This window comes from Vulpes lagopus, chromosome 6 (genome assembly GCF_018345385.1).
Source record: "Vulpes lagopus strain Blue_001 chromosome 6, ASM1834538v1, whole genome shotgun sequence".
Taxonomy (NCBI): Eukaryota; Metazoa; Chordata; class Mammalia; order Carnivora; family Canidae; genus Vulpes; species Vulpes lagopus.
This window is the reverse complement of record NC_054829.1, coordinates 42,844,918-42,867,205: the sequence shown is the minus strand read 5'-3', so window position 1 is coordinate 42,867,205 and position 22,288 is coordinate 42,844,918. Positions and strand designations below refer to the sequence as shown.

General features: G+C 47.1%; 2 protein-coding genes across 5 annotated transcripts in view; one reads left to right on the top strand and one right to left on the bottom strand.

The window, feature by feature from the left end:
* The window catches only part of SAMD4A (sterile alpha motif domain containing 4A), a 216,508-nt gene extending 205,577 nt beyond the window's left edge, over nt 1-10,931 (top strand). For all 3 annotated transcript variants that reach the window (XM_041758695.1, XM_041758696.1, XM_041758698.1), the window contains 2 exons: nt 945-1,028; nt 6,487-10,931. In XM_041758695.1, the coding sequence (XP_041614629.1) occupies nt 945-1,028; nt 6,487-6,515 (113 nt within the window). In that variant the 3' untranslated portion in view covers nt 6,516-10,931. The remainder of the gene's footprint in view (nt 1-944; nt 1,029-6,486) is intronic.
* GCH1 (GTP cyclohydrolase 1) overlaps nt 1-22,288 on the bottom strand; it is a 123,184-nt gene that overhangs the window by 21,013 nt on the left and 79,883 nt on the right. The gene's annotated exons all lie outside the window — the stretch shown is intronic.

The following is a 22,288-nucleotide window of genomic DNA, read 5'->3' as shown; positions in this document are numbered from 1 at the left end:
TGGCATTGTCCTGGACAGCGAGAACCTGCACAGAAGACATCTCAGACCTTCTAAGTGGCTGAAGGCTGAGAGTCCTGACCAGCACCCAGAGTCGCTGCCACATGCAGGAGAGTACCAGCTCTGGAGTCAGACCTCTGTGGGTTCTTGTGTTAGCCAGCTAACCTCGCCAGTCACTCTGTGTCCCGCGTGAGAATTGGCCACTTGGGCACAGTCGTGGACTCAGAAGAAGCACTTGCCATACTGTGGTTTCCATTTCCTTGTAACAGAGCAGAAATGTACTAAGCCTGCTTCTAGGCACTGGGAGCAGCAGAGCCAAGTCCTGCTCTAATGAAGTGAGCATGCAACTGAGGGCAGGCAGCAAATAATGTGCCAGATGTTGGTGACAGCTGTGGAGAAAAAGCAGAGAAAAGGGATAGGGCTGGGAAAGTTCTGCTCACATACAAAGTCCTTTCTAGAGAGATAGTAGAACCAGAGATGTGAAGGCAGGGAGAGAGAAAGTCATGGTCTTTTCAGGGACCGCCATCCTGGGCAGAACAGCAGTGCAAGAACCCTGGGGTAGAAGAGGGCCGGAGATGGAATGAAGGGAGGGGAGAGCTGCACACGGGCAGGGGTTAATAAGGGCCAGATCACATGGGCCTGGCAGGCCATGGCAGGGTGTTGGCTGTTACCCTGATGGGAAGCTGCTGGAGGGTTCTGAGCAGAGGCCTAACAGACTGACTCTGACCGGCTATTTTTAGTTAGCACTCTTCTTCCAGCCGCCCATGTTCACAATGGACTCTGTGCATCTAACAGACTCATCGATTGGTTGAAACCAGAGTGTGACTTAACCTCCACACCGACCCTTACAGTCTCCAGAATCCTCCCAGGGTGGGGTGGGTGGAGCTGTGCATACCTTCTCCTGGTTCTCAGAGTCTGTCACCAACATCACCCTTTGCCTCCTGCAGAATTCCAGCTTCCTGTGACTGAACCTGACATCAACAACAGGCTGGAGTCCTTGTGCCTCAGTATGACCGAGCACGCCCTGGGAGGTAAGTGGGTGCTCCCTGCTTTTTACCGCACGCCTGGGAGAACTACCAGCCATCTGCTGTCTACACTCTGGCAGTAGTTCAGGGGTAACGGGAAAGGCACCAGGAGAGGTAGGCAGGGGACAGAGAAAGAGAATGGCCTCAGGGTACTGCTGGATCCTCATCAAGACACACCACACCAAATAGCCCACAATGCCCTGCTCCTCCTTTTCTGGGAGGTGAGTCAGGAACCTGGAGACCAAGGCTGTCCCTTTTTCCTCAGAGCCACCCACCCGGTGCACACTGAGGTTCTACACAGCAGCTGTCCCAGCCAAATGCTGGGAGCTGGAGGAGTTAGAAACACAAGACATGGCTTTTAGTGGCAACATCCCCCCACAGAATTGGATTCTTTCCTTCTCGGCACTAGATCTCCCAGTCGGGTCCAAGCATATCCCAGCTTGTTCTAAAAATAGAATTTTTGAAACAAAAATCCCTGCTTGTTTTTATATCTCCCTGTTCCAAATGGCTTCCACGATGCCTGGAGCCCCGAGCAGTCTGAGATGTCCTTCACAGTGTGACAGGCGTGGTCTAGTTGATGTGCGTATGGACTTGCAACCCCATGAGGAGCTCCAGAAGCAGCTGGATTGTCCCACTGTCTGTTTGGTCTGAAGCCCTATGTCATTACAAAAGCCCCAGGAGGCCTCCAGTGCCCTCCTAGTACTCACCAAGTGCTTTTCTCCAGCCTGGACTCTGCGCCAGCCCTGGGGATGTTTGGCAGGCAGAGGAGAGATGTCAGCCCCTCCCTGCCAACCTCTAGGAGGCTCTGAGTCAGAGAGGCCTCCTGTGACCCTTCCCAGTAGTCCTCTCCGGTCGGGATGTGCTCACTCACCCTGGAGATAGGCAGTCGGCACACCTACAGCCAAAATTTGTGCTAACTGGCACTGGTGGGGAGAACGGCTGCTATCAGCTGCTGCTTCCAGAGACCTTTGTCCTCCTGACCAGGGATTTTTAGATTTTTAGTCCCTGTAAACACAATCTTAGCCTGACACCAAATATGAGACCAGTAAATGCTCTGCACAAAACAGATTGGAAAGCAAGGACTGCACTCACCTGACCTCACCTGTGCAAGTCTCTCTATAGCCCAAAGAAAGCCTCCACTCAGTACCAGAAGGGAGCTAGTTCAAGGCCTCCCAGGGCCTCTGACTGAACAGATGGTGGGAAGGCGTAGCTCCTAATGTGATCTCCCCGGGGTTCCAGGAACCCCATTTGCAAACACTGCTCTCTCCCTTAGCCACTCCTATCCTTGAAGCTTCACAGCATCATTGGTCCATCCCTGGCACTTCTGTGGGGAGGTGCCACCAGCTTCTCTTCTCCAGCTAACTCACCAGGAAGATTGGGCACTGATAGCCCCAATGAGTAATAGGAAACAACCCAAAGGTCCACCAACGGATGGAAACGGATGAGCAAAATGTTGTATAGCCTGACAGTGGAATATCATTCAGCTTAGAAGGAATGAAGTACTGATCTATGCTACAACATGGATGAACCTTGAAAACATTACACTGAATGAAAGACGCCAGACACAGAAGGCCACACAGTGTATAATTCCATTTAGGAATTTATGAAATATCCAGAAGAGGCAAATCTTTAGAGACAGACAGTATAGATTAGTGGTTGTCAGGGGCCAGAGGGAACTGGAAGTGGAGAGTGACTGCTTGACAGGTATCAGCTGAAAATGTTATGGAATCAGATAGTGGTGATGGCTTAACAACTCTGTGAAAATATGAAAACCTTCGAATTGCATGCTTTAAAAGGGTGAAATTTGTAGTATATAAATTATATCTTAATTTTTTCAAAAAGGGAAGCCTCCCAGGCCCTGAGAATTCAGGCCAACCTCAGCCCACTGCAGGCAGCCCAGGCTCCCTCCCACCCAACTGTGGCTGGTGGGTGTGAGGAACTCCCTCTGCCTTTGAGCGTCAGCAAGGAGAACTGACCTTCTTCTCCTGGGGCTTGATATATCTCGGATAATTGGCATGTTGGAAGCCCTTATCAAACTGCTAAGTGCTAATGTTACCATCATTAGTAGCAAGAATGCCAAATGCTCTTTATTAAAGGGAGGTTTTCATTGAAAAGGCTTCATTTTTTTAGCCCATTCTTCTGTTTTTACAGAAAACCTTGCTGAACTGATGTTTTTTTGCTAATGTTTTCATCTTGTTAATCTCCTCAGCCTTTTTATTGCTGTGTTTTTTTCCCTCAATAATCCTCTCTGGTGGGAAGCCTGTGAAGCAGTTTCCTGAGCAGAAAATGCACATCAAGTTCAGGGTGGCCCAGCTGGACAGAGTGGCAGTGAGCCCTCCCACCATGACTGTACCTCTGCTGGCCCGGCCCACCTCTTCCATGGGCTGGCTGGGAAGATGACCTTGCTGGAGGCAGAATGCCAATGAATGAAATCATCTTACAAGAGGACAAATAGTTAGGGAGAGGAAAGCAAAGTAAAAAGTTCCTCGGCCTGTGTCGCAGGACAGGATGGTAGGGTGTCCAAGTTCCTGGGACACCACATCCTATGATGGTCTTTCTAATGGGGCTGGTCCATGGGCCCCAGGACTACTCCCAGTGTCCTCCACTAACTGCAACCCTCCTGGTGCCAGTCTAAGCCATTTTTCTCTTTGGCTTTCCCTTTCTGCCTTCTTTGCCCTCCCCCTGGCCCCTCCAACAGAACTCACGAGGAAGCCCAGGAGGTAGGTTGCCTCTACCATCTTGCTTTGTGAATCTTTATTTAAGGACTTCATCTGGCTCTATTGGGCCTGCTCCTGATTGGTGGCTCCAGGTATAAAGGAACTCAACACCAAGCCTGGCTGCTGTCTTCCTCCTGCTATAACTCCTATAACAGGGGTTATATGGGTGAGAATACCCACAGCTACAAAAGCAAGCCTCCTCCAAGCAGGCCAGAGTCTGCAATGAATCCTACCATAAAGAGGAATGTCCAGTCAACTCTTCTGATGCTCTAGGATTCGTGTTTTCACATGATCCCCTTGCCATTCCTTCTCACCTTCTTTCCTTATTCCTTCTTTGGCCTTAACAGTCTCACTTCTAGCTGATATGGAGACTTTGTGCAAATTAGAAAAAGGATCCACTTAAGATGCTGTTCTGCCATTGATTTGATATTCGTCATAATAACTATAAAACCTATAACGAATACATGAAAATGGTGCTCCCTGGAGTTGTAGAGTACACAAATTGCACAACTGTAAATGGCGAATCTGGACTTACCTATCCATTATTTACCTACAGATGAATACCATCACCCTTGGAGGATGAGGCATACAATTGGAATTCAGTGAAAATGCAGCTTGGGGTTGGGTTAGCTGAGATTTTCACGGTTCTAGCTTTTCATGGTACATAGCTATGAAGGACTGGCATTAATGAGTAGGCCCTTGCAAGAGTGTGCACTCCACTTCTACAGACAAGGGAGTGACCTCTACATACTCACACGTGCATGTGTATACCTGCACGCACCGTTTCCCATGACCCATTACCACTGCAGAGCCACCATAAGAGGCTGCAGGTTAGCACCTGCAGAAGTCAGGGAAAAGTTCACATCTGGGGGCCTCTAGGACTGATGGCCTGATTATCACAAACCTCCCGAGAAGTCATTTGGTTTTCTTCTTTAAAATCTCTCCAAAAACCATATGGAAAATTATAGACCCACACGGATACAAGTACAACTGAGAAAACCTTAGTAAGATCAGTGAACTGTGTCAACATCAGTATCTTGGTGGTAATGTTATAGTTCTGCAAAATGTTACCATGGAGAGAAACCTAGCAAACCCAGAAACCTGGTACTGTCTTTTATACCTGCATGTGAACCTAGACGATATTAGTAAAAATTTCAATTAAAGAAACACTTCTCCTTCAAGTCCCTGCTGGCAAGACATCAGGCTGGCACCACCCTTGAGGAGGCCAGGAGGCCTCTGCAGTGGACTCAGTGGACTCCTCTCTATTGCTTAGGCCCCCCAGCTTGCCCTGAACACACTCTGCCACTCCCATCTCACACCTGAGTTCTGCTTGCTGAGTCTAGATGCTTCTCCTGGTAGACCAGGTTTGTGACCTCAGGCTTAGACCAGGACATACCTGCTGATATTTAGATATCAGCAAAACCAGGGAGGCATCCTGCAATCCTCCCTGGCCATCATTTACCAGTCACTGAACACAGTCATTTCTACCTCCTACCGTGGTTAGTCCATGCTTTCCTGTGCTCACTGGAAAAGCCTCTGTCAGACTAGCCTTAGCATGGACCATTGTAGGGGCCCTCCTGCCACCAGCCTTGTCCTTTTTTAGGTCATCTGACACAGCTGCCAGAGAAAGTATTCTAAAATCAGATCTAATTACTCTACGGCTTATAATGCCCCAATTACCAAGTCCAAGCTCCTGTTCATAGTACACAAGATTCTTATGGCCTCATTCTGGGGACTCTTCTATAGTCCCATGTGTAAGCAGACAAGCATAAAGGAGCTGGGCAGCCATCAGCTTTCTCAGCAGTTTGTTTCATTCATGGCTTCTGTGTCTGATGGGCGCGTCCTCCACTTTATCGCCTGGTTTCACCGACTCTCCATAACGTAGACACAGCCTCTGCCGCGTGGCCTCAGCATTCACCCAATTCCACAAGATCTTTCAGTTCCTAGGGCCCACAACTTCTGACTATAGCGTCTGCCCCTAATCAGATTCTTGAGACAGAAAAGCTACATCAGGGTCAGCTGCATCCTCCTGGTCTGCTCAGTTGTGACCAGGGCTCAGAGTCACAGCCACCTCATGCAGGTGAGAGAGAGATGCTGCCAAAGAAAGCGGCGTGAGCTAGACAAGTCCACCTGCATGTCTGTCACAGCACTCCAGCACTCCCGCCAGCCCTTCAGTGTATCTCCTGCCACCCCTCCATTCGCCCATCCCTCATCCTAAACCTCTAGCCCCCAGCCCCACCATTTGATGACCAGCATTACACCTGTACATGAGCTCCAGGTGCCCCCCCCCCACACACACACACATCTTCCTTTCCTGCCTCCTCCTCTCTTCTCCCACCACCACCATCTTACAAAAGTCACTTTCTTTCCCTGTGAAACTGCCCTTGACTTCCGGGGGCAACGTAAATATTCCTTCCTCCGTCCCTCCTGCTGAGCCTGGTACCTACCCCCATCATAGCAAAGATCACTCCTACATCACTATGGCTTTACATTCTCTGTCCCGACTAGGATGTGTGTACTTCCAGAGTGAGGACAAGGCTCCCGTCTTGTCTCCCAGCCTCATTAGGGCTCCTGGAAAAACGGCTATTGCCCCAGATGTTGGGTGGGCGGGTGTGGGAATGATGAGTGGATGAATGGGTAAGGTTGGCCTTCGCCGGTCTTCAGAGACCGGAAGCTGTGGGGCTAGGTGGACACGAAGGGAATGGCTTTTGCTCAGCTGAGCCCATCTTGTGTTCTTTCTCTCGCAGACGGGGTTGACCGGACCTCCACAATCTAGAAGCTGAAGATGAGAGTGACCGCGCTGGCCGTGAAATCGACTGCTGCGGGTCCAGTGTCAGCCATCTTCAGGGTTGCACAGAATCCTCCGAGATACTTTGCAGCCTTTTTTTCCCCCTGGTCCCTCTCCCATTTTGATTTTGTGAGAGCGTAGGTCGTCCTTGTAAACATATCAGTAGACCGGGGATTGGTTATTTTGTCATTTGTTTCTGTCACGGGATGGCTTGGTGTGTGGGGTGGGGGAGGGGGTCTCTAGGGAAACGTGGGACTGGGAAGGGATGGAGAGGGCATGCAAGTGGCTTCCTGGATGGAGAGAGGGAGAGAAAAGAACTAAAAGTACCGCCTGAAAGAGCTGGGGGAGAGGCGCGGGCGGCAGGCCGAACCCTGGGCCTGGGCGCCCCTCACAGCCCGCCTCCACAGTCAGGCCCCAGGACGCAGTCGTGGCAGCGTGCGACCAAAGCAAGATGGCGGCCGGCCCTCTCTGCCGCCCGGATCGGCTTCCCCTGAGGACCCGGCTTGGGAGTCGAGGCGCAGGAGAGGGCCGCGCGGCACTGGCGGCAGAGGGGGGAAAGTGCCCTCCAACAAAATTTCAGAGAAACTTTGATTTGTGTATTGTTTACATAACAATTTTAAAGGGTACATACATAATGTGTAAAGAGTTTGGATAGAACTTCTCTTCATACTATGGTTTTTGTAAAGGATTTGTTGATACGGATTCATTTTTTTTCCTCTATTTTTATAAAAGCAGCAGGGTTGTCTCTCAAAATGGCTGCCGAGCCGAGCTTGCCACGCGAAGGCGGATGTGGCCGCGTCAGCGGAGGCGTCCGTCTTCCGGCCGCAGCTGGGCGGCGCGCGCAGGTGGGTGGGCGGGACGAGCACGTGGCCGGAGGCGGAAGTGCCGAGGAGGACGCACCGCGTGATAGGTCAGGGTTTGTGGGCGGGTCACCGAGAGGTTCTTGGAGAATCCTGCGGGCCCCGCTCTCGTCTGCATTTGCTACTCACCCAGTCACCTCGCTTCTGCTCCTACACTCCTGTGGGGTTTCATCCTGTTGCCCCCCTGCTTCGCTTCACACACACACACACACACACACACACACACACACGTGGGTGCAATTCCACTGGAGGAAAAATGGCAAGGACTGACATTTTCCCCTTGCAAAAGGCCTTCATACCTTTGAGAATGAGCTCAAAGGCCCGTTTCCACTGCGGTTGCACGCAGGAGGAACCTGAGCCTGGGGTCTTGCGTGCCCCTGGCTCGCTCACCGCTGAGGAAGAGGAAGAAGAGCAAGGCTTAAGCTAGTGTGTGGCTGGTCAGTGGGCAAGTGGCAGAGAGAGCGTGCAGTGGGGGGTGGGGGGGGACGTGCAGGCCACGTGGCGGGGCCCCGCGTCCCACGTGGGCAGCGACAGGCCAGGCGGGAAGGGGCGGCTTCGGGAGGAAACGTGGTTCTCTCCACGTGTACGTCAGGGCTTTGCGGGGTCGTGGGCCGGTGTGTCTATGCAGCCGCGCAGGAGAGAGGAAACCAGTCCTGACCTGGTGGGAGATGAGCAGACTATGCTACCACAAAGTAATAGCTCTGTTTCTTAAGGGCAAGAAAGACTACGTTTGGGATGCGATGCAATGGAGGGTATTAAAGGAAATCAAAGAGGAGTTGTGCTCTGCACTGGAAAATTGGGTTGTGTAAATGATGGTATGAATGCTCAGCCAGAGGCGAGATCAGGGAGTTGGTATAAGGTCTGTTTATTAAATGGGTGAGTCTGGTGCCATTTCTTTTAGCGAAGTCGGAGTCGAAATTGAAGAGATCAGACCATGAAAATCACCGCACTCGCTTATGGTTATTTAAAAAAAAGAAAAAAAAAAGTTAACGAAGTAAATAGATTTAAAAGGCCTTAATGAAATCTAAACAACTTTATTTTACCTTCAGGATTAAAAATGTGCACCCAATTCAGCCTTGCTTTTTGAAGTCTTTTAAGGTTTAAAAAGATGGAGCATCTTAACTGTAGAGAGGCTTTTGCAAGCAAGGGAGGCTTAAACCCACAGTATCATGTGTTACATTAAGAAAATAGACCTTCCCTTGGGTGACTACATTTTAAACATGCAAATCCATGTGCAGAAAGAGACAGCATTTTTTTTTAGTTGATTTTTTTTTTTTTTAAACCAAGTGCCATTAACATTCATCCTCCACACCCCTTTTCTAAACAAGCTTAGTGTTACTTGGGGAATGTGTTGGGATGGACGATCACATGTAAGGCAGGAAGAATAGATCAAAAATGTTGAAGGCCAAAGGTAAGACCAGAGGGTTTGTGAAGGTGTTTTTCAGATGCTAAGAAAGTTAATAAAGGGAAGAAAAAAGAAGGGTTTTACACATCTCAGAGAGAAATGAGAAAGCATTCAGATCTGCTGCAAAACACACATATCCATAAAGACTTGGGTTGTTCAGAAAACAGATTGTGAACACAATCACATTAGCATGAATCCTTTAAAAGGAAGAAGACCTTACAGTATTTGCAAATCTGGATTTCTATTTATTCCTTCACTGAATATAGAAACAATGGTTATCTGATTATTAGAGATATTATTTTGGATATGTTACTTATTAACTTGCTATGGCTGGTAACCATGATAAAGTCTGTTATTAATAACAACATAATTCTTTTTTTAAAAAAAAGAAAAGCTTATTTTTCATTGACTGTGTATAGATTTATCTACATAGTTGTGTTTTGCTATTAGTGTTTTAATTTTTTTTTTTAAGTTGAATGTTCTGATAAATTTTAGGAGCCTGTCCCCACCTTGTTTTGAGTCCTGTGTTGACTGCAGGTATACAGCTCAATTTTAAAATCCTAAAGCAAAAGAACTTTATTTATAAAAGAATCAAAACAGTTGCATGCGTAAGGCTGTGAAGTCGGATATTTAGTAATAAAGCGGCAGTGCCTTTTTTTGTATTTACCCATTGACCCCCCCAATGCAACTGTTTTATATTAATAGTAAACATTAAAAATCTTAGAGTAAAATCTATTTCACTACATGTTCCCCCCCCCCCCCTTTTTCTGATTTAAGCAGTATGTATTTGGCATCTCTACACTGTCCTAAGGGCAGTGGCGGTCTACGATATTGTTACCATGTATGATGTTTTATTGGTGCTTTTTATTCATAGTGGTTTCTTATCAGAAACAGTAGGAAGACACATATGAACTGTGTACAAGAATTGAAACATTGCTGCTGATAACGTGTCTTTTTCCACATGCTTTTTGAGTTTCACTTTTTAAATGAGGGCCAGCAAGCAAAATAGACGTTGCTGGGTCTGCCTGCAGAGGGCGGCTGTTTGCACCAAGCTCTCAAATCCTGTGTATTGATGGTCCCTTTTTGGTACTCAGGATTGGAATGACAGCTGGGCCCCCACCTCCCATTCCTTTGAAGAGACACTGAGGGAAACAAGGTTTTCTTTTGAGGTGTCATTGGCTGCCTTTTACAGAGTGGGAGCCTTCTCCAGGTCTTGTGTTCTTCTGCACCTCTTGTAGCGACTGCCGGTGCAAGGTCTGGATATGTGCATTCCCCGGCTAGAACCAGGATCTCCCCAAAAGCCTGGGCTGGGGGGCCGAGCTGGGCTGAATGCATAGGCATGCAACCAGAAGGGCAGCGAGTGGGAGGAAAAGCAGGCCCCAGTCTCGTTGGCCCTCTGGAGGTGTCTGTAGCAGGCGGTCCAGCTTGGGTGCCAGGAAGCAGCCTGACCAAGGCACTCGGATGTGCCTATTACAGGAAGGACCTGCGGAAGGATAATTTGCACATGGGGCTGTGATAACACTAATGTTGATTTTTTTTTTTTTTTTACAAGTCATCAGAGTTGTTTGCAAAGTGAGTTTTATTTTTTTGTAATTCCTTTATCTTTACTTAAAGGTGAATGTGTATTCCTCTGGGAGGAATAGGAAGAAAACAGGAATGTTAATAATGTCAAACAGAAGACTTCCTCCCTTATTAATATATAACCCTCATGTATTTATGCCTAATGTAAGCTGACTTTTAAAGAATTTTCTTTGGTTGCATGCCCTGTGCAGGCATCCCTATTGTACATGCATGCCTCTCGTCCTGTTTTCCTGTATAAAGTTAGTGAACAAAGAACTATTTTTGCCTAGTTCATGTTGCCAAGCAATGCATATTTTTTAAATTTGTCATATATGGAAATAGCATGTTTGTTACATGTAAAGCTTTACTGATATACAGATATACTAATGTTTGAAGATGCTGTTCTTTGCAAGTGTACAGTTTTCAAATGTTGTTACCAGTGAAACACCCTTGTGGTTTAAACTTGCTACAATGTATTTATTACTCATTTCCTCCCATGTAACTAAGAATCATGGCTATATTTCATATCAACGTTATATTGAAAGTGAAGGGAAATGATTAATACAAGGTTTTGTAACACTGGTGTGTGTGTCTTTTTTTTTTCCTTTTTGTTGACAGGATTGATTAGGAAGCAAGAACTGAATCTTAGAAATAAGCCAGCAAGGAACAGTGAGCATGACATCGCTGTAAACTATTACCACCTGACCATTCTATGCAAACTATGCCTTCAAATAGGAGTTCCTTTTTTTTAACAAAAGAATAGGATGAGGTATAAAAATTTATGCAGCTTGATATGTGCCCAGAGTAGTTAATAAATGCATCATCTGACTTGAAGGCATGTTCCTAAATACAAACTCTATCCTTGCAGATGATATTGTTTATAGCTTGCTGTCCATCCTCAGTGCCATTGAAATCATATTTCACCCCGTAACCATGGCATAAAGAAACAGCAGCCTCCATGGAGCCTTGGGGTCTTAACTACATATGGCTTGAATCTCATTGTAATACTTCTAATTCCAGTATGATATTTGATATAAACTCTAAATAATGTCAATTAAGCATATGGTTGAAGAGACTAAAGTGGTTTTGAAATCTCTGGCTGTGTGATATGCAACAAGTTAACCTCTCTGAGCCTTGGTTTGGTTTGGTTTGGTTTTTGGCCTAAGATACTCAGTTTTTTAGAATTAAACCTGTAATCCAAAAAAAGAAGAAAGTAAAGACAAAAGAAACATAGGATATAGAAGTCATTGCCACCAAAATCTAACAATCCAAGATTTCTCTGAGGCAACCACAGCTTGACCTTGTAACAGTGACCACACAGCAACTCCCTTTTCACCAGGCTCAGGCTGCTCAAGTGACACGCAAAATCCAAAACGGTCCCTGGAAACATGGAGAAATGCCTCATAAGCTGAAATATTAAATGAAACTCCTCCAAAAGTTAAATTCTCATAACTCAAATGAGATATAGCTCAGTGTTATGACCAGAGTATTCTAAAGGGAAGGGGATAATGTGCGAGAGAAAAGTCGAGCCTCACTTTTGCAATGTGTGAAATGAGGGTAAATGTGAAAGGCATAAGATGAAGAGAAGCAGGGCTCAGCTTGGTGCCTGAAAGGAGTTGGGTAGTGATTTTTATCAGCAAAGCTGCAGCTCTTTGCCATTGACCCTACTAATGGAATGTTCAATCCTGGGGAGGTTATTCATATAGCAAAGCATTTAGGACTTCCCCTAAATAGTCCTTTCTGCCGAAAAGATTTAATTCCACTATTAAAGGGGGATGAGTGAACACCTCTAGAGCCTCCTGGATGGGAAGAGGCTGCAGTGAGCTTGTGCGAGGAGTACAGAAGCAGCACAGGTGGGCACTGTCCACTCAGGCTTTCTGTGCTCATGAGGCTGCCAAGAGGGCGATATAAGGAGAATCCAAACTCCTGTGAACGCACCTTGGTTTGGTCCCTTCAACAATCTATCCATGGCCCTGACTCCCTGTCAGCCCGAGGCTTGTGGAAGTTGAGAGGAGGGCTGAGGATAGCAAAAATCTCCTAACTAGAACCTAATGCTTCTCTACAAAGATATGGAGTGGTCAGTGAGGACCTGGGCCACCCAGAGGCACCATGTAGCGGCATGTACGTCATCCATGTCCCCGTTCCCCTGTGGGCAATGCTAGCACATCACACTCCAGCACTATCTCACAGATGTTACTCCACAGTCTTCCACAAACACTTCTGTTTCCCAGCTTCCGGCCACACATCACAACACTTGAGCACTTCAGCCTCTGGATTGTCCACAGTAGCTCTAGGATGTCCTAGCTCACTGTTTTTCAAATCATCTATGAATTACAGTTGTAGTGGTGGCTATTTATTTCTAATCCACATAGCTCAATTCTTTTGTAAAATACAATAAATTTTTTAAAATTACAAGCCCCCTTATTGTACTAGATTCGACAAAATTATCTGTCAAATTGCTATAAAAAGTAGCACTGTTCTGGTTCCCTAAGCTCTAGGGTCAGTCTGCCAAATCAGCAAATATTGCCCTCAGATTGAAATGATGGACATCCCTAATGTCAAGTCAACAACACCCATGATACTTCTTTAGAGTGCCCATTGGGTCTGAGGAATACCTGGGAGTGGGCCTAAGAACAGCAATGGCTTTGTTTCCTAGTCTCTAACAGCTGAAAATAAAATAGTTGAGAAAGGGGACATGTTGGAAGGGAAGGCAGAGGAAAATCCAGAAGGTAATGGGCCTGGTGGTGGGAGGTGAGAGCCTGAACCTGGAGTCTCTGGAAATGGATCAAGCAATAGAGCACTGTTTCCAGAGCAACCCTGAGATGTGTCTTCCCACTCCCCACGCTCAGTTTCTGGCCCAGATGGATTGAAATGGTGGATGGCTCCTCTGTGTGTGTGTCAGTCTACACATTTAGGATACATACCTGAAGTAGGAAATGTGGGGGACTTGGAAATTGGGGAGCTTTGGCAAACTCAAGCGTGACATTTCAATTATTATTGAGAAGGAGCTCCACTGGAGTCAGTGGTCTTTCCCAGTATCCTCTCAGGTAACAACTTGGCCCGGACACTCCATCTAACCAGCTTTGCCCACGGGGCTCTTGCACACAGATACTGACTTCTCTGTGATGTGAACCTGGGAATTCAACATCTGAGAATTTCCTCCATGGAATGTTTTTCACTCTTAAGTGGTTTCTACTTCAGTTTTTAAAACTGACAGAGAAACATTTTGGCAACCTTATAAAGCTCAGACTTTATAAAAAGACAGCTTTGTGTTTACGCTTGACTCAGAATGCATGTTTTTAAATAGTGTGTTCCACAGCTTTTTGAAGTTTTATTTTTTTTTAAGTCCTATCCAGAAGAAAAACAATCAGAGCTTTGGTGAGTGAAGTAGTCCCATCAGAGCTGCTGGATCTGGAGACGGCAGAGGTTCCAGTTAAATCTTCCGGTGGGGACCACACCTAGGACTAGGTGTCCCTGTTTGCACCAACATCCTTAGGAGACAGTTCCAGTTTTCTACGGCATAAAATTCTAACAGGCTCCAGGGTGAAGCCACATGAATCTACAAAACCTCAAAATCAAATCTGTCCAATCAGAACTCACCACTTTATTCCAAGATGGAATATGTACAAAGTCAGCAACTTGTGAATGAGAAAAATAAAATGTATACGTGACAAATCAGTGCCCCCACCCATCACCAAAATGCATATATCCAGCCCGTGGGCGGAGAGCATATACCCTACGTGTCTTCTCCCATCGCTGTGCTCTGGGGTCCATATTGCTGCATCTGCTAACCTACTCCACTGTCCTCTCCTAAGATACAGAATCTAAGCCCTCAGTCACACACAGTTTACTGTGTTTATCCAGGTGTGCTTCTAAAGTGTCTGTGTCTAACCCGTCCCCCCCAAAATGATTTAAGGGGCAGGCCCCAGGTTTGAGGTCTTCCTCCTACAACAGGACTTCCTAAAGACTGGCTGCTAGCCAGTTGGCTGTCTGAAGACAGAGGATACCTTGCAAGACACAAGTGCCAAGTTCTTTCTGGAACAGATAGGTAAAGTTCAGTTAGAGTGAGGCCTCCTCTCTCTACCCATTTGAGATAAATAGAGATGCTCTAGCAGGCCCTCTGGGGGGGGTGGGGGTCTTGTCAGTCTCTTGGCCTGAGTGACAGGAGCACAGGGACCAGGGGTTCCCAAGAGGGCAAGAGGGACAATAAGGACTGCCATGAGTCCAGAGCTCAGAGGAAGCCAGTGGCAGAGCTCTGTACTCATCCTTGGGTTCCCTGAGGAAGCCAAGCCCACAGCAGAGGGACATCAAACACCAGCCATGCCATCCAGGTCCCTAGGAAGAAAGGGCACCATACCAGGACAAAAAAATAGGAACTGTGGGAGACAGTCTCCGTGTATTCCCGGTTTGAGGCAAGAGAGAGCATGTGAGTTTAAGGAACAGATTGAGTAACTATGGGACTGGTATGGAGAATGCAGAGCACAGGGAGCCATGGGGGGAGGGACAGGGACAGGATGGAGGTAAAGGGCCTTATAAACCGTGGTGAAAAATGTGGACTCCACCTTCAGGCCCATCGATGCCTTTGTCCGGGAGTGATATGAGCAGACGTGAGGGGCCTAAGTGGAATGTCTCCCTCCTGTCCTGTTCCGCAGCCACCAGTTCCCTGCCCTGCAGGCATTTGGTCATAGTTTCTTGTGTGCTCACCAAAAGATCTTTTATTCGTTTACAAACACTTAAATATCTGCCCCCCACCCCTGTTTTACTGTGCACACTGCTCATCACTGTGTGGCGTTTTTCTTTTTTCTCTTAAATCGGTTTTGGAAACCATTCTTTATCATTGCCTCATACCCTTTGATGGCTACACAGTGCTCCACGTCTGAGGATTAACATGACTTCTTAAGCAGTCCCGAACTGAGGGACACTCGGGTTGCCTTTACTCTTTCTGTTACAACAGTGCTGTGATGAAATAAATTGCACATGGGTCATTTCCCTCATGTGCAAGGGTTCCCACAAGTAGGAACCTGGATTAAAGGATGTCACATCAGTCAGATTCTCCAGAGAAACAGAACCAGTAGGAGATTACAGAAGAGAAAGAGACTTATTTTAAGGAATTGGGTGTGAGGGCTGGCAAGTCTGCAGTGTGCAGGGCAGGCCAGCAGCCTGGAGACTTAGATGGGGGCTGATGCTTCAGTCTCGAGGCAGAATTTCTCCTTCTGCCAGAAACCTCAGTATTTGCTCTTAAGACCTTTAACTGATTGGATGAGGCCCACCTACATCATTAAGACTAATCTCCTTTGCTTAATGTCAATTGATTGTAGATGTTAACCACATCCTCAAAATACCTTCACAGCAACCTCTAAATTAGTGTTGGATTAAATAACTGGGGACGATAGCCTTTCCATGTTGACAAATGACACTAACCATCACAGGCATCATTGTCATTTTGCCACTTTTTCCCCAAGGTGCCTTCCACAGAGTTATACTTCCAGCAGCACCGAATAATGATGCTTTTTTCCTGATACTCTCAGCAATTCCTGTATCATCATTTTTTTATAGTTTCCAATATAATATGTGAAAATTAGTATCAGTGTCCTTTTCATTTGCATTTCTTTTAGTTGGGTAAGGTTGAGCAGATTTTTATATGCTTAATATTCATTTATATTTTCCTTTCAACACTCCATATATTCACCCATTTCACCATTGAGTTGTTGATCTTTTTCTAATTAATTTGTAGAAGCTCTTTGCATATTGTGGAAATTAACCTTTGGTCTTTGATATGATTTACAATATTTTTCCCAGTTTATTTGTCTTTTGATTTTGCCTATGGTAACTGTTACCATCGAGAATTTTTTTTTAACTTAGGTTGAATTCTTTGATCTTTTCCTTTTTGGCTTCTGGATTTTAAATCATATTTTAAAAGGCCCTCTCCATTTTGAGATATACTATGTTTTCCTCCAGTACCTTTACTGATTCATTTTTTTACATTTATATCTTTGATCCATTTCTTGTATGAAGTATGAGGTATGGATGCAATTTTATTTCTATGCAAAGATGACTACCCAGTTGTGCTTATGCTATTTATTGAATAATCTATCTTTCCTCCATTAATGTGAAATGCTACTTTTTAAATATATAAGCTTCCTCTATATATTGAGGTCTATTTCTGGACTTGCTATTTTTATTTCCATTGATAATGTTTGTCTATTTTCATGCACCAGCACTCCCACTGTTTTAATTTATGACAACCTTAAAATTTGCTTTCATACCTGATAGGGAGATTTGTATTTTAGAGAGATCATTCTGACTACATTTTGGGAAGTGTATTAGAGGAGCGTCAAAGTGGGGATCTGGGGAGACCCTCCAGGGGCTATTACATTACTGTAGACAACCCACAGGGGGTGAAAGGCAGTGACTGTAGGAATAGGGAGAACTGGGCAGATCTATGAGATTCTTACAGGGTAGAGTCATCATGGTTAATGATGGGCTGGGTGTGGGAATTAAGGAAAAGACTGAAGAGTTTAGAATGCCTCCCAAGTTTCCAGCTTAGGCAGCTGGAGAGTTGGGGGTCTCATGCCCCAGGGAAGGAGGGGACTGGGGTAAAGGCAGCAGATGGAATCTGTTGTCACTTCACCTACCTCAACACTCAAGACGAGTCACCTGGGAGAAATAATAAAAGCTAGCAGTTATGCAGAGACTATTGTGCTAAGCCAATAAGGCCAACATTAGATTACCTCCACTTTGCAGATGGGGAAACTGCAAACTCAAAGATGTCAAGCAAATTGTTGCAGATCGCAGAATTGCTACAGGGAAGGGTGGGGTAGGACCTCAAATCCGGGTCTGTCTACCACCAACTCCTGCTAGGAGGGCCCATGGCTGGCTGTCTCAGGTTCCAGGAGTCCCTTTGAGCTATGAGCTCACACTAAGGAGACCTCAGTGAATCTCCAGGCCTTTTCTTTCTAACAACTGTTGCAGCCTGCGACACAAGGTTATATGTAGGCAATAGAGTTCAGCAAATTGACCACCTCAGGACATTGGTGAATATATGGTCCTAGCAAAAGAAGAGGAGCCCCCCTGGCTGTGGTTCTCAGCTGGTCGCATATTGATCACACGGGGAGCTTTGCCAGCAACTGAGGCTGGCGTACCCTCAGAGTTTCTAACTGGGTTGGTCTGGGGTATGGCCTGGGCTTGAGGCTTTTAAGCCCCAAGTGATTCTAATGGGTAGCAAAGGTGAGACCCCACATATTAAGAGGACCTGCTTCTCCTTTTTTATTCAAGTGGCCTATGATATGCTTCTGCAGCCTTAATAGATGAGGGTAAAAGGTAGTTGTTTCCATTGACTCATACATAAAAGAACTAAAAATAAGCACCTGACCCATCACAGTCCTTGGTTGTCCTACCTACTGGGCGTCTCTAAGCCAGACAGAATTAGCCGTGGAGTTTAGCAGGCTCAGGGCCACTTCCCAAATTTCCTCCCCACTGGCTTGCAGTGATGCATGCAGTGCCTAACCACAAAGGCTCAATTTTGGAAATTATGTGTACTTTAATTAGGTTAATAAATTTGTTGCTTGGGATATATAACACACTAGTCAAGTGATCCATAGAGTTCATCTTTCTGTTTATCCATGGATGTATTAGTTAGATTACGCTGCATTAACAGACACCCCCCAAAATCTCAGTGGCTTAAAACTACCCCTTAGCTGTATGACCGTCATAGGTCAGTTGGGGCCTCTGTGCCATACAGCACACTCTGGAATCCAGGCTGGCACAGCATTAACGTTTGCCCCAGCAGTGGAAAAGCTCACTTTTCATCCACCAGAGAAACTCACTGGGCCACATCTGACTTGAAGGTATCTGGGAAGTGCAGTCCTACCCTATGCCCAGATGGATAAGCCTCTAGGATCCCTGTCTACACAGTGTGCATCCCCACTGTTGGGGAACCTGGGTCCATTACATGGACACGCTCTGGTCATTTTATCTGGGACTCTCTTCAGGCCCTCAAAGTCTGGAGGAGCTTGAAGCAGTGTCACTGGAGTATGTGGTATCCTGAATGGCTTGGTGACCTCCTGTCCCCCCACGCTGTGGAGTCTCCAGGGTTTCAGATGCAGGCTCAGCTTCACACTATCAGACTCTCCTCCTCTGTCAGCTCCCACTGGACTCTAAGCAGGCCAATTTCTTTTATCACGCATCTCCAGCTGGGCTGCAACCTGTGGATCACTCCAGGTTCAAAGACTCTGAAGCAGAGGAATTTAATGCTATGAAAGGTGCTTTCATGAGCAGCAGTTCTCACCTCCAGGGCACATTTGAGGCTGCTTGGACTCAGTCTCCCATTCAAAGGCTGGGTTCAGTGCAGAGCCAGCAGGATGCCAGCAAACCTGGTCGTTTAAGGGACTGACTCAAAAAATAAAATTAAATTAAAAGGAACCGCCAATACAGCAGCCAAAGTGCCTGCAGCGGCTTCTCACCCACTTCCACTACACGCACTGGGAGTGAAGCAGCTTCAGCTCTACCCCGCCCCCCTCTGCAGCCAGTGGGGACCTCGGAAGGAAGGAAGAGCCATTTGCCCTCTCCTGCTGGAGGAGGTGAGGAGGGCCCCTGCAGCCTCCCATGGTCTCAGCTGTTCCTTTAGAGAAACTGCCCATGGGACTCTGGCTCCTGAGCAGGAAAGGATCTCTGCTCCCAGCAAGCACCCCCAACCCCAATTGGGGCACATATTCAAAGTGCTTTGCTTTTCATATTCATGAATGGGGTATTCCTTGACCATGTGGAGAAGATCGAAGGGGGGAAAAAGGGGACGCCTGGGTGGCTCAGTGGTTGAGCATCTGCCTTCAGCTCAGGTCTTGATCCCAGGGTCCTGGGATCAAGTCCCGCATCAGGCTCCCCACACAGAGCCTGCTTCTCCCTCTGCCTATGTCTCTGCCTCTCTCTATGTCTCTCATGAATAAATAAATAAATAAAATCTTTTTAAAAAAAAAATCCTAGCTAGCTTCCTTCACCTTGCAAATGAGATTTTGCCCCACCTGGGTGCCTTGGAGAAGGGCTACTAGCCTGAATAGACTAGCTTCAAATCACTGGGGCTTTGGAGCTTGATTTCCTGAGTTCAGTTCCTAGCCATGCCACATGTCCTTGGGTAAATCACAACACATGTCTGTGCCTCCATTTTCCTATCTGTGAAATAGAGGTAATCCGCAGTGAGGCCTTAAACAGCCTGCAAGGTATTGAATCCACTGTATTCAGAAGATTAAATGAGGTGATATATGCAAAGCACCTAGAACAGTGCCTGACACACAGGCCTGTGCTCTTGAGTGTTAGTGGCTGATATTCTTCTCATCATTATTGCAAACCGCAAGTGCCGGCCCGTCCACAACTCTGCAGCCGACGGCAGGAGTCATAGGTTGCCACAAGTCACAACCTGGGGATGTTCCTGGCATGCTCTCCCACCTAGAAGTGCCCGCAAAGGCCATGACCATCTCTCTTCATTCCCCTTGGAATCCACAGCCATTGCCTAGCCTTGGAGACTTGATCTTAGGAGCTGTGAGCTTCCATGATGAGGCCTCCGAGAAGCAGCTGAGAGAAAATGTCCTCTAGGCCCTCTGCCTCTGCTGTGAGTGGGGAAGCAGCCTATCAGGTGCCCTCGCCAGCACCAGCACCAGCACCAGCAACGGCCGGGGGACACCATCCTGCAGAGAAGAGCATTTGGAGCATGGAATTCTCTTGCGGATTCCTTCCTTCCTTCTCCCATTTGGGGGAAAGGTTATTAAGGAAGATACGGGGAGGTGAGAAATGATAAGACCAGCAAGAAGTAGTGATCCAAGGTAGGAGGGAGGGATCTGGGAATATAAAAAATTCTCCAAATGTAGAGAAGCCTAGAGTAGCTCAGTCCATTTCGGGGCAGAGGACCCTCCAGGCAGAGGCTAACCCACCGGCAACTCACAACCCAGGGCCCTGCGCTCACACATGTATATGTGTACCCTGCATGCTCATGCACGCAGACACACACCACACAGCCTAATGTACACACGCATAACCCACACACACTCCCGCACGTGTGTGCACACATGTGCACACGTACACCATGCCAGCCCACACGTACAACACAGGTATGTGCACACACACTCATCCCCGGGGTTGTTATGCCAGCCAGTTCCTGCAGCACCGCTGGTGATTAGGAATTCCCCAGGCCTAACAAGAACCAATAAGCAATGCATTCACGGCCACCGTCAGGAGGAAAAGGTCACCTTAGACATTTTCCCTGGTAAATCTCCTGTCACGTTCTGGCGGCCCCAGAAGAGATTCCCGAACCGAGAGGGGAGCCAACGCAGCAGCGGTCGCCCTCTAGCGGACAGAGTGGTCTCAGCTACTCACGCGCCTGCCGGGACAGGCCGGGTCCGCGATGACCAAGGATGACCAAGGCGGAGCGGACGGAGGAGGCCATCCTGCGCTTGAAGCGTCTACGGTCTCCACACTCACCGTCTCTCCCAGCCTGGGCTTGTTCCTCCCACCCTGGCATCCAGATGGTAACAACGTACACATCATCATGAACCAGCACGTGAGCTCCAATTGCTGAATCCCCCGCATGTGCCCATCCCGCGCGCGTCCGTTCCCATCACTATTGCAGCACCGAGACGCACAGCTCATCTGATTTTACAGATGAGGCCCGAAGAGGTAAGTGACTTGCCCAAAGTCACACAGCCCATAAATGTCAGAGACTTTATTTTAAATACATACGAATAGTACAAAACTCAAGTTTTACAAAGGAGTTTACAGCAAAAACACCTCTCCCTCCCATCACTATCCCTTCAGGTCACCGCCTCAGGGATAAACTGGGTTTGCAGTCTCTGGCTACTTGTCCATACATATCCTATGCATATAAAAGGAATTTTTTTTTTTTTTTACAAAGTGCACAAGGTAGCATACTATATGCTATTTTCAACTTCGCTTTTTTCACCCAATAATATCTCTAAAGATCCTTCTGTAGCAATATATGCTTAGTGCTGCCTCAATCTTTTAAATGGTGTCATATGGAAGAACCACAGGTTATTTAACTTGCCCACTACTGATGGGCATTCAGATGTTGCCAAGCTCCAGCTACTACAAACACACTGCAGGAAAGGGGTACATATGTCCTTTTGCACAAGTGGAATTGCTGAATCAAAGGATAGTGCATTTGTGATTTTGAGTGATGTCACCAAACTTCCCTCTATTATGATTGTACCAACTGACACCCCTTTCCCTCTACTCCACTGTCAGGAATGGACCCTGGGACCTACTGGTTCCAAAGCCAGGATCGTCTCCCCCATGCCCTGCCTCCTCTGTGACAACCCCCTAAAATCATGACTAGGATTCACCAGGTAGACACCAGACATCTTTTTACCTGAGCTGTGCCAACAGGCTCTTCTGAACCTCCTAAGAAGCACCAGGTTTTTGGGTAAGGGGATCTGCTTGGCTCTAGGGATAGAATGTCCAGCCAGTCAGCAAGCATTAGCTTCTGGACAGACTAGGCTCTTGGGGGACACACCGTGGCCTCTCCAGACATTAAAAAGGAGGCAGAAAAGAGACCTTTGTCCACAGCTACTCCTTTGGCCACTCTCCAGACACAACCAGGCCTCTGCTGAGAGGAAGAAACAGTTATCAGGGACCTTTAAGACTTTGACCCCACTGCACTGGGTTCCACACAGGTGAGGCCATCTTCCTAGTCACTTACTACTGAACACCACTTGCCTCTGAGGAGAGATAGCAAAAGAAGACTCTGGCATCTCTCTACCCACTCATGCAAGGTTCTCTTCATTCCCTGTCCCCTGCTGGAATCAAGGGACACCTGCTTAGCCAAGGCCAAACCAGTTTTACTTCTGAGGAGACTGTCATGTATGGGCAATGGTGCTTTCACCAGCAAGAAACAAGACAGTTAGCCAGGGAGGTTCACACCACACGCTACAGAG